The following is a 12,975-nucleotide window of genomic DNA, read 5'->3' on the forward strand; positions in this document are numbered from 1 at the left end:
GCTGGGACTATTTTTGGAAAAATGAGTCCAGTTTTTGAACTAAAATAATTAGAAAGTTTATTTCCAACACTCAGGAGAAAGCTTGTATATAATAAAACCTCCATAATTTCATATACACTTTGCTTTCATAACATAATATGCCACTGGCAATACAGACTGGAGCAGATCCTGAAATTACACCTCCTATATTTTGAATCGGAAATCGGTTTAAATCGAGAATCGATTCTGAATCGAATCATGACCCCAAGAATCGAAATCGAATCGACTCGTGAGATACTGAAAGATTCACACCCCTAGTAAAAGTAACAAAATATATTTTTGAAAAAAGTATACTGAAAATATTAAAAGTGCCAACGCAGAATAACCTTAAAAAAAAAACACAAAAATTGAAACAAAAAAAAGAAAGACAGAACCCCCCCAAAAAAAACTCTAAATCATTTAAAAGAAATAGAAAAAAAATACACTCACATTAATATTAGTAACAATAATAACAATAATTAAAACAACCAAAAACCTCAAAATGATTTTTAAAATATATTTAAAAACATCCCAAAACTCAAAAATATTTAAAAAAAAAAAAACAAAAAAAAAACAACAACATAAAAATACATAAAAAATATATCTAAAAAAACAGATAGAAAAAGACTTAAATAATTATTAAAATTTGCAATTAATTTTCTGTTGTCTGACTTTAGGTAATTTGATTCATAATAAAACATCATATTTTATAAACTGCTCTCATTTATGTAAAAAATATTAATCTGTAAAGTAACTAAAGTGTTAAAATAAAACGTCCAACAAGTATAAAGTGACATGAAAAGAAAACACTTTAGTAAAGTGCGAGTAACTCAGATTTGTTCTTGAGTGCAGTACTTGAGCAAATGTACTTAGTTACATTCCACCACTGGAAAGGAGGAGATTTAGGAAGAGGGGAGAATAGGTTGGCTCGATGCTATTCCCTTTGAGTCACCCTCCCACCTCCCTCCGCCTTCCCTCCCGCGGGTCTTTCCAAACTCAACACACATTTTCCAGAGAAAGTGAAAGAGAGACAGAGCGAGAGCGACAGAAGAAAAGAGCAGAGAAAAGACGGAGGAGGGCTGGAAGCTTGTGAATTTAAGCAGAATAGGAAGGTATATTTCTCCTTTCTCTCTTTTTCTCTCTCCCCCTTTCTCACCCCGTCCTTGTCGACACCATCTCCCAGGGAGTAAAAGAAACAAGGTCTTCTTTTTGAATCTGCTTGACTAAGGGATAGGCAGCAATTCTCACTTCTTTCCTCTCACACACACACGCACGCACACTTACTCTAATATGAGCACAGACAAAAAAAGTATAAAAAGTAAGGGATGGAAGAGAGACAGACGACGAGAAAGACAGACACAGACATTTAGGAAGGCAGAAAGAGACGAGCATGCAGAGAGAGAGAGAAATAGTGATGCAGAAGATGCTGGGACAGGGAATTGATGGTAAAATCCAAATTGAAAGAGTGGCTGAGTAAGGGAATATGGGACAGTATGTTTTTATGGGAGGAAAAGTGTGAGATAGGTGTGTGTGTGTGTGTGTGTGTGTGTGTGTGTCATGGGACTCCAGCTTCCTGCAGGAACTGACACACACAGCAGTTCTAGTGAGCCACCCAGGACCTCAGTCAGCACCCCCCTTAACACGCACACGAGAGATACACACACACACACACACACACACACACATGCAGTGCCCCTGGAGGAGAGTTAGCACGGGTCTGAGGAGGGAGGGGGGCAGGGATGGGAGAGTTCAGTACGTCATAGACACCCCAAGGGTCATACTTTCCTATCCTCGTATCCCTGCAGAGCTGAACGAGAGACGGGGCAGGAGAGGTAGAGAGAGAGATAACTGCATATTTACCACATTCAGCAGTATCTTATTTCCCTGTTGGGATCTAGTCAGAGGAAGTGTTTAACTGTTCTCTGATAGGCTGCAAACCAGAGCAGAAAAACTAGCTACAGCTGACAAATAACTACAGCAGTCAAACTGTTTTTGCCGTGGTTAGGAGAAATGTATAATTTGGTCTTCACTAATTAACTTTACGTACTACGGTGAGATGAATGTCAGTAGTTAGCATATGGAGCCTGCAGATGCAACATTTTTCACCCATCTTAGACACATTACAGCAGTATGTATACTAAAAGTGAAAAAAAGTCCCACACTTCCTAAATACTACCTTTTCTTATAATGATATTATCTGGATCATACATATCCAGTGCAGTCATGTCATTTACCTCGAATTCAACAACTGATCTCTTAAGGCGGATTTTCATTTCAGATTTGTGCAAATCTTAGGCGATATTTTCAAAAGGTCGATAAAACACTATTGCAAGATGACTGCAAGTTTCCCTTGAGTAATGTTTTGTAACTTCTTCTCTTGCCATAACATTACAAGAAGCATGGCGATGTATGTTCAAAACATTAGCTGGTTTATTTCTTTTGCAGCCATCATACTAGTCACCATTTTTTCCAATGGAAGGCGACGTAGGCGTGTTATGCGAGTGATAATGGAAAGGCGAGCCCCTTATACGTGGAAGCGGCCACATTTGAGGAATTTCTGGGAGGTGATAGTCCACTATTTCACAGAGGAATTGTGGATTCAAAACTTCTGGATGATCGGCTCAACTTTTGAAGAGTTATGTGATGCAATAACAGCTCGTGTAGCTCCTGATGCATCATGAGGGAGCCAGTTCCTGTTGACAAGCAGATAGCCATAGCATCATGTGACCTAGAAAAGTGAGAAAAGTGTCTCCATTGCTGTTTTGAGAAATATGGCTTTTTCGAACCACAGTTCACAATTTCAGTTTGCGCAATTTAAAGGGTTAATGGAAACCTGCCTGCTGTCATATTGAATGTCTACCTGAAACATGTTCAACCTCTATAAATCAAAAGGAACAAATAGTACATTTTTCGTATCGATCAGCAAATTTTGATTCGACTGAATCCACTGGCATCTATCTATAACGACACATAAATCAAAAAGTTCAGAGCGCAGCTGGTTCAGTTGTTCATTTTCCATCAAGGCAAAAGGGCGAGTGAGGATAATTTCAAATTTCCATCTCAGGGTGGAAACAAGCGAGAGGGGAGGATAGAGGAGGGGAGGGAGAGCCAGAAAGGGGGAGAAAGACAGCAGTTGGTTTGGAGAAACCGCAAGGAAAAACAAAATCCAAGAAAAGAACAAAAAGGAAAAGAAAAGCCCTACCATCTCTCTGACTTCCTCCCAGGATATCACCAGACCACAGAGAGTAGTGAAAAAGCACACAAATCTCTCTCTTGTCCCCCCCTCCACCCATCTTTCTCTCTCCATATCCCCTTTGTCGTCTCTCTTTCCATTCAGTCTCACTCCTGAGACCAACAAGAGCTCTGTCTCTTTTCACATCTCCCTCTCATTCCCTCTTTTTTTCTCTTCAAATCCCCTCTTCTCTTGCTTATATAGTATTTCTTTCCCCCAATACGTTCAATCCCTCCATCGTAACTCCTCTATGTTCAATTCATCTTTCCATCTTTTCCACCCTTTTCTCCCTGATATCCCTCTGAGCAGGCCATTATAAACCATGTGGAATTGATATTAAAAATTGTGTGTGTGACTGTGTGTTTGTGCGTGAGAGACGTATAGACTTAAGCCTCTTGTGTTTGCTGGAACTGGAATTACATTATCAGTGTCTGTGTGTGTGTGTGTGTGTGTGTGTGTGTGTGTGTGTGTGTGTGTGTGTGTGTGTGTGTGTGTGTGTGTGTGTGTGTGTGTGTGTGTGCACGCACAAACCTGTCTGGACAGTTGATTCATCCCAGGTCCCTCCGCACTCTGAAGACTCCCCTTCTTCTACCGCTGGGGAGAAAGAAAGACAGACATATAGATAAATTAAAATGTTTGTTTTGTACTTTTATTTCAGTCAGCAAGCAGAAAGTGCAAAAGAAAAGTCAGACTGTACTGAGTCGGGTCAGAGCCATGTCCAAAAAAAACACGATCACAAGCAATAATGTGCCCAATTTCAGCTGAATAGATAAAAAAAAAAAAAGAATCAACAACTATTTAATTAATATATAAATCTTTTCAATAATTTTTTTCTAGTAGAAATGTCAAATCAGTTCTGTGTTCCTAATTGTGATATTTTGCTTCTTTTCTTTGAGTTATTTTAAAATGAACAAAATATTTTATGGCTTAATACTGTCACAGTCTTCACACATCAAGTCCCTTTTATTCAAACGCATTTTAAAAATTTTTGTCCAATAAAAATAGTTTTCGTAAAGAAATCTTCTTCACTGAGTACAATGTGTTTTATAGTCCTATCTGTTGTGGAAATATGCAACACAGTGCAAAATGTAAAAGTGCATTTTCTCCCTTGCTTCTCTCCACTGGAGTTACCTCCCTGGCTGTCGCCTCTCTCTGCCCGCCTCTTGCATTTGGCACCACGGCTACACGAAATGATAGAGTGCAGCTACTGAAGTGCACTCTGCTGTAAGCATCATCGTTGCACTTGTGCGCTTGCTGCTAAGACTTTATCTGCACTTTAATAGGGAAGCTGGTTAATTAAAATTCAATGACTTATGGAGAAGGGGTGGAATTAAATAAGTTTGTACTTCTTCTCACTCCTTTTCAAATATGTAAACCAAGTCGTGTTTGACCATCTCGTTTGCTATATTTGTTCAGCGTCTGTAAATATTACTTTTTTTTGTCAGTCTGCCTGTTTGTATAATCATTTCTGTATTTTCTTTTTTACATCTTTGCAATAAATCCAATCAAGCAGCAAACCACAAACCGTGATTTTATATAAGGCCATGGAGTCTGCATGTATCTTTCCCTCAAAATCTGTTGTTTACCACCCCTAAAAATAAACCCTGGGAGCAACAAACAGGCAGGTATTAACAATCTCAGTGTCCTGAGAGCTCTCTGACACACAAACACAGAGCCGATCAGAGCAGGAATGTGACACTGACTTCCTGGGTACAAAAGGAAGGAGGGAAGTACAGCTGGCACACAAACAGGAAATGGCTGGAGTCACCGCACAATGGGGTTTCCTGTAACACCCCCCCACCGCCACACGATTCCTCACTTCTCACTTACTCCCCTCTGCCTCTGATCTCTCAAAATCCTCGTTCTCATCCTGCTTTCGCCACCAACTCCCCCACCGTGCAACTCTTTATACCTCTCCTCATATTCCTCACTCCATATCCTCATCCACTTGGCCATGCCCATCCTCACAGTGAAGCGAGGCCAAAAGCTCAAATGTAAACAAGAAGTTATAAATCAATGAAGTGTTCCTTTCAAAGGAAAAACAAACTGCTGAGATGTTTCTTGTTTCGGTTACACCTCTCGTGTTAACTCGCACACAAATACGCTGTATGTGCAGAACAAATATGAGGAAAGACTTGGATGCCAAATGTATGGTGTACAGTTTTTTCTGGTAGTATTGTAGACCACCAAAACTATAATTAGAAACCGATATTGGGATGTAAAATTCTACATGCCAAACCCACAAGAGCAGCCCAGTTTGAGGACAGCATAAATACGTATAGCCTAACATATAACGCGTCTTTGTGAAGTTGAAATGAAGCATTTCACAGGGCTCAATATAGAGCGGTGAAGTCACAGTGCTCATCACGTCCAGTGAAAACAGAGACCAGGCTGCTGTCAGTGCTTCAGATCCATGCAAAAGTATAAAAACATACTTTGATGTCCATAATGACAAAATAAATCATGATCCAGTGAAGTACAACTCCAACACCATAATGAGCAACACTCAAACACCAACAGTTTTACTGCATGATTATCATCTGATTTAATTAACCCTTTGAAACCTGAGAAAATTGGCTTGATTTCTTAAAAAAAAAAAAAAAAAAAAGATGGCAAGAGGCATTTGATGAACAACAAATGAAGCATACTACCATGATAACGCATTCTAAGAATTACTAAATCGATTGACCAAATCCAAACTGGGCAAAGAGCTGGGCTAAATATGAAAACCACAATCATTTCTGAGCATTTCTTCCACAAAAATATGAGAAAAATCACGATTTACTGCAAAGTCAACTGCTTTGTTTACTCTGCACCGCAAAAACATATACAAGCTAAGAGCTGCTCCTCCCATAACTTGCAGGCAAATGTACAAGGAGACACAAATTGGACCTCTTTTTCTCTCGTGCAGATGCTGAGACAGACAACAACCAAAAACATATTTCATTTTTATTTCTATTTTATCAGACCCAATATCATTTGGTACATTTGGTAAAGTGAGAAAGCTGCTGTGGAACTAATTTGTGTCCAAGAACCCAAGGCTTGAGTCCATCTCACAACAGTGGTCCTGAGGTCTGCTCTCAGTGTGTTACATGTTGTATGAACCACAATTCACAGGGATCCAACTTCCCCCATCTCAAAGACTACAGAAACAAACCTGGGCCAGCATTTGGATCAAGTCTGAAATCTCTTTAAGAGTCTGGGGCTGGAGCTGGTTCTAAGGGCCAGATGTAGACCACAGTGTGCTAATAACGGACTAATGGATCCCTGGACAAACACATATGCACACACAGCACAGCACACACAGACGTATGCACCCGAGACGGACCCACACAGGATTTTGACTTGAAGGCTGTGCGTCTGTCTGAACAGAAACCAGCGCGGATAGAGACCTCCCACCATGACTAACATGTCTGCCAAACACAGCAGACAGAAACAGATGAGAGAAGGTATGGGAAGAGAAAACCAGAAGAAAAACAAAGTATTTTCTCAAAGCTAATAAAAAGAGGCTTTCCTCTGAAACACCTATAGCAATGATACTCAACTTACGACCCGCGTCAAAATCAAAATAGAGCTTGTTTATCAAAAACATTGACCCTGACAGAGGTCCTAGCCAAGCCTGTGATGTCCTTAAATCTTGGAGATCTCGAAACTTGCGAAAACTATAGAAATGTCCTGACATCCTAAAAATGTTCTAAAATCCTAGAAATGTCTCGAAATCTTGTGCTAAAATCTTAGAAATGTGCTAAAAAGCTAGAAATGTCCTAATATCCTCGAAATGTCCCAAAATCCTAAAAATGTTTTTAAAAAATTTAAAATATGTATATATAAGAAATTTCCTAAAATCTTCATGTCTTAAAATCCTCGAAATATCCCAAAACATTAGAAATGTCCTAAAATTCTAGAAATATCCTGAAATCCCAGAAATGTCCTAAAATCCTAGAAACATCCTCAAATCCTAAAAATGTCCTGAAACCCTATAGACTTCTTAATATTCTTCGTCTTGAAATCCTAGAAATGTGCGAAAATCTTAAAAATGTACTTAAATGCTCAAAATTTCCTAAAATCCTGGAAATGTCCTAAAATCCTAGAAATACACTAAAATTCTAAAAATTTCCTAAAATCCTAAAAAAATATGAACTGAGCTGCTGCAACTGGCCCCTGGCCTCCTGTAATTTTGCCAAAGTGGCCCCTAAGCAAAGCAAGCTGAGCATCTTTGACCTATAGCAAATTACCCTGCAGTTATAAGCCATGTGTTAGGTTGCAAAAAGCAAAACAAAAGCTTCCGTGTCTTGAACAAAATGCAATGCAAAGGTGTATACATGTTACACAGCACCTGTTTGAGAGCACAACATACATCTCTGCACACGATGCTGCCTCACTGACTTTAAGGAAAGAGGAAGAATCTTCTGAACTGACATGAAAAGAGGGACCTGTATCACTTATGGACAGAGATCTGAATCAAAGGCTTCACTTTCTGACAAGCAGTGTTCCCTGCTGAGACCACACTCTGCTTGAACCAGGCTTCCCTTCTCTTGTTGTGACAGAGATTATTTCCCTGACAAACAAAAAAAGGTGAGATCGTGATAAAACTATATTCTTTTAAGGAGAGTTTTTGGATGTTACAGAAAGACCTAGATGCACTGGTAACTCTGGCTCTGATAAAAGCCCATTTTTCCTGATGAGACTGTGGGGAATACAGTGTGTTTCATTAGCCAAGCACACAAAGCTTTATTTAGATTCCCCCATCCTCCCTCCGTCCCCCCTCAGAGACACACACACCGTTACTGTGAACCCTGAACACACCAGGGGGTCGGTGGGGGGTGGGCGTGTGTGGTTGTGTGGGAAGGGTTGAGCATGCTTGCACATACTGTATGAGTAAAAAGGACAGAGAGTTCAACTACATTTTTGAGTATGTGCTATACATATGTGCGTATTTCTGTATCTCCATTAGGAAATGAATTATGTGCGTCTGTAAGAAAAAATACTCTATTCAAAGCATCAGCGTTTTCCATAAGTGTGTGTGTTGCTTCATCTCTTTTCTGCCGTCAGTACATTTCACTTTCCTTCACACTCCAGGCCTCCAGTCAAAAAAGGGTTAACATGGGTTAACATTTCTCAGGCACAATGAGTTAAACAATGTTGTGGAGACCACTTTTTTCAACAGACCATTTGTAAGGTGGTATTTTCTTATTTTTAGGAGGATATCAGATGTGATGTGATCCGTCAAAAGACTGCTCAGGAGGGCCATGGTGTGCTAATCTTTAATAGTCAGTATGTTTATGTGTTAGAAAAATTTAAATTATTGTGTTAGTCCGACTAAAACTGACTTTTAAAAAACACGTAAAAATGTTAGCCCAACTGAAATCGGACTAAATCAAGTTTCTCAAAATCAGACTAACACACCTACATAATGTGATTGGAATTTGAAATCAATATCATTTTTATTGTACGCCATATTAGAATATTTGTTCCTCTTAACCTTGCACAACAGCTGATGGAGGCAGCGGTAGACCAGCAACTCCACTGTTCGGTTTTCTCAGTGAAATCTGCTGTTTTTGAACATCAATAAAGGTGCCATATGATTATATGTACATGAGGCACAAGTTTTCTACACCAAAGTTATTGTAAATAAACAGTTGGGGTCGTGACTGTATATATAAGTCTATCTGCTGTGGTGAAGTCGGATATATCCATCAATAAATTGGTTCTTCTCCTACCCACGAGCAACTCAACAAGACATGGCCCAAACATTAGCAGGAAACTAGTAAAAAGTTAAAAAATAAAAAATAAAATAAATAATAAATAAATATTAAAATATATATTAAAAAAACAAAATGGCGTAAAAGATTATTATAATTATAAATATAGTTTTTTTGGATTTTTTTAAAAATATGTTTTTAGTAATGCCTCGCACGTCTTCTTTAATACAAATTTTTAGGTAATTTTCATGTCACATGTTTGTGGGACATTTCTAGCCAAGTTGCTTGTTGCCTTTTCCCCATGTTTTAGAAAGAAATCTAACTAATTTGCTTAAGTTTCAAAGGGTTAACCAACCTGATTTTGGTGACGTTGGTATGTTCAGTAAATAACACTACCTTAATACAACCATAAGTGGAGCAAAGTAATAAGAGGAGAATCTTGCACGCATTAATAGTGATCATCGTAAAAGTCATCAGTGACTTTCAGATATCACGCTGGCTTATGTAACATGACGACATATAGACAGACACACTAACAGAAGCAGCGTACCTGTAGGCAAGCCAATAATTATTGAGACAGAAGAGGCCTAAAGATCAAACAATCTGCCTCAACAACATCACACACACACACACACACACATATACACACACACACACACACACACACACACATACACACACACTGCACAAACTCTGCACAAATACAGACCCCAGAGCATGATATATGTGTGACACAAAGCAAACAAGATGCTGCTGGGAATCCTCAGAGCATCTCTACACATTTGAACACACACTACAATTAAGCCTTGCTTTTGCTGTTGCTTTTGTTGACCCCCGAGACACCTTAAAATGTGTGTTTTAGATGTGTGTTTCAGCAAATACACTGTTACTGTTAATGAGAACAGTGATTCTCTTGTACTTTGAAGGTTGGTGTGTTTTTTTTTTTTGAGTCTTCATTTATCACTAAGGTTTTGAAGCAGCTCTCATAAATGCTGTCTTGCAGAAAGGATACAAACATGGACTCTTTGTGTTTATTTGGCAGCCTGGGTGAGGTCTGCAGATGGCAGGTGTGTCGAAGACAAAGGCCAAGGTGCCAATTTGTTTGTCACATTATTTTTAGGTGGGATCATAGATATGGCAGCTTAGGGCAGAGTTTTATATCAGTCATTGGTTGCAGGCTGAATTTATTTTATTTTTGTGTGTGCGTGCTTGTGTGTATTAACCATTTGAAACCTGAACAAGTTTGTTTGATTTCATTCAAAAACATGGAAAGAAGGCAGCGAGCAACAAAAGAACAAATGACCCAATTTTTTTTTTAAAAAAAAGGCAAAACAAACAGAAGAAAAAGTACAAGAAAATAACTTGAAAATTAGTGTTAAAAAAAAGACAATGCAAACAAACAATGCGAACATAACTTGAAAATTCTGTCACAATCTTAAATATTTAATCATTATTATCATTATAAATATAGATTTTCCCCTGGCTTTTTTCCCTTTGTTTCTCTAAATAATTGTAATGCTACTAACTTGTTGGACATTTCTTACCAAGCTGCTCATTGCCATTTTCCCCATGTTTTTGAAAAAAAAATCACACAAAGGTTCAAAAGCTTAAATAAGGCATCACAAGAAAAGTGATGTCAGTCCAGTTGTCAAAGGGTTAAAGCAAAAGGAGCTCTGTCACACAAAAGGGGTCAATATTTACAAATAAACACTGACAAACGTTACATTCTGTGCTCTCGACTGATTTTTGACCACATGAGTTCACAGTTAAAGAACACAAGACAGCTTTAAAGAATACAACGAACAATGACCGAAGCTGGGAGCATAAAAAACAGCGGCATACAAGAGCACCCCATTATCTGTTCTTTTCAAACACACACACACACACACACACACACACACACACAGTCAAGGCAACAGATAATAAACAGTGTCAACCACACCTGCAGACAACACAGTCCTAATAAACAATCAGATGCAAACACACTAACAGTAACCATTGTGCCAAGCTGCAACACAAAACCACACAACACTCCTGTCTGCATTGTAATGGGCTGCTACGCTTCATTAGCCAGGCACACAATTGTACCAGGTTGTCAACAGCGACAACACACACATCAGTACACATTACATGCACACACAAAATAGGTCCTAATATGAGAATCTGAAATGCAGAATTTCCCAGAATCACAGTCTCATGTCTTCTGCAAAAAAAAAGAAATGTGTCATGCCAGTTATTTGTATAATATTTAATAGAATATATATATATATATATATATATATATATATATATATATATATTTGTCATACGTGGAGTGAGGAATGCCAACTCATTAGTGAACACACGCAGATGATAAGACCAGGCAGGTATCAGTACATTTGAAACAAAGCTGCATCTTCTAGGACATTATAATAATATGCATGAATAATGGTGGACTTGTGCATATTGGTTTTATTAAAACTGACTGCTCAGACCACCTCTTATATTAAAATTATACAATTATATAAAATTAGCACATTTACACAGTTTGTTTAAATGTGAGAAAACCTTTTAAAATAGATGATAGACTCCTGTCCCATTGCCAGTAGACCTGAGTCATGTGCACGGCTCTGCAGCAGACGGGTATGCCTTTCTATGTGTGGTTTTTATTTTTTCTTTCTGGTGTGTCATATTTGACATCACAAACGGATCAGAAAACAGGTTACTACACAGTGGAAAGCACCATGAAGGCCAGTAAAAAAGGTTACAGTGGTAACTTTTTGGAAATATTTCTAACATAGTCTCCTTCTCAAACTTGGTTTCATATGCAAAGATATGAGCGCTACTTGGGCGGAGATGGACAGTATTATTTTGGCAGCCTGTCGTTGCATCTCACCAGGCCTAAATTTTTCATCACTATTTATTACTTATTATTTATTTAATATCATTATTTATTTATTATTTATTTATATTTCCATCACTGCCGATAAATATCCATTACTACTGCAGAGTCACTTTAAACTAATTGTAAACTTACCAATTGTAAACTTACCAATTAAAGTTTAAAAAAAACATGCAACTTTAGCAGGTGTTACAGGGTTTTTGTGTAGAGAGAAAGGAGTTTTACAATCACAAAGGCAGACTTATTACAATGGGACTTCCTAATATGATTAAGGCAGTCTGCGCCAGCTTAGATTAATGTTTGAGTCATCCACAACTGCTTGTAGAATATATGAGCTCCTTCTCTTTCAGGTGATTGAACACCTGTACGGCCCAGGAATGATGTGTGAGTTCCATCTGTAGTCCCTAATTTTAGCAATGCTCTGCAAATATTTACACATGGGTTTAAGACTGAGGGCTATTAATTACATTTTCAGACACAGCACCTGAATCTAGAAGAACAGACCCACTGTTCTACTAACTAGTACGCTATTCCAAGTTCATACAATGTACTCGTTTGAGGTGGAAGCGGCACTCTTACTATAAAATGAAAGTAGAGATGGGGATGGTTAATTTGTATTGATATTGATACCATTATCAAGGCTTCTTGATGTTCAGAATATTTATCAATACCACTATGGATACTTTTCTATTATTTGTTGGAAAGAAATGTTGTTGTGTTTTTTAACATTTTGATTGAAACGTTCACTTTGAAAAATCTTGGCATCAGTAGTTTTAATTATGTATTATGAGATGATTAGAGCTCATGATATGGATGTTAAATAGGCTGTAATTCAATCTCTGCTATTAATTTATTACCCAAACAACTGTTTTATTCAAGTTTCGCATCAAAAACTTAATTTTCTTTTTCTTGGTATTACATTTAAACACATCATGATGATGACCTCTTTGCCTGATAGTCTTAATTACTAAGCCGACCTTAAACACATCACAATGAAAACTTATGGAGCTTTGTTTATTTAGCTTACTAGCTCTTATCCTGATGATTTTAACTCAGATTTCAACGTTGGATTACTATTTTTAACTGACGGGACCCGCTACAAAGTTCTGGTGTGATTGCCAATGCTACTTTGAGAGGAGGAG

At 38.1% G+C, this 12,975-nt stretch overlaps 1 protein-coding gene across 3 annotated transcripts in view; it reads right to left on the bottom strand.

Moving 5' to 3' along the window:
- The window catches only part of znf423 (zinc finger protein 423), a 194,616-nt gene that overhangs the window by 158,073 nt on the left and 23,568 nt on the right, over nucleotides 1–12,975 (bottom strand). For all 3 annotated transcript variants that reach the window (XM_088079717.1, XM_042496260.2, XM_088079716.1), the window contains one exon: nucleotides 3,782–3,844. In XM_088079717.1, coding sequence (XP_087935843.1) covers nucleotides 3,782–3,844 — 63 coding nt within the window. The remainder of the gene's footprint in view (nucleotides 1–3,781; nucleotides 3,845–12,975) is intronic.

The sequence above is a fragment of the Plectropomus leopardus genome, chromosome 7 (assembly GCF_026936395.1).
Source record: "Plectropomus leopardus strain MGB_pleo_1.0 chromosome 7, ASM2693639v1, whole genome shotgun sequence".
Classification (NCBI taxonomy): domain Eukaryota; kingdom Metazoa; phylum Chordata; class Actinopteri; order Perciformes; family Serranidae; genus Plectropomus; species Plectropomus leopardus.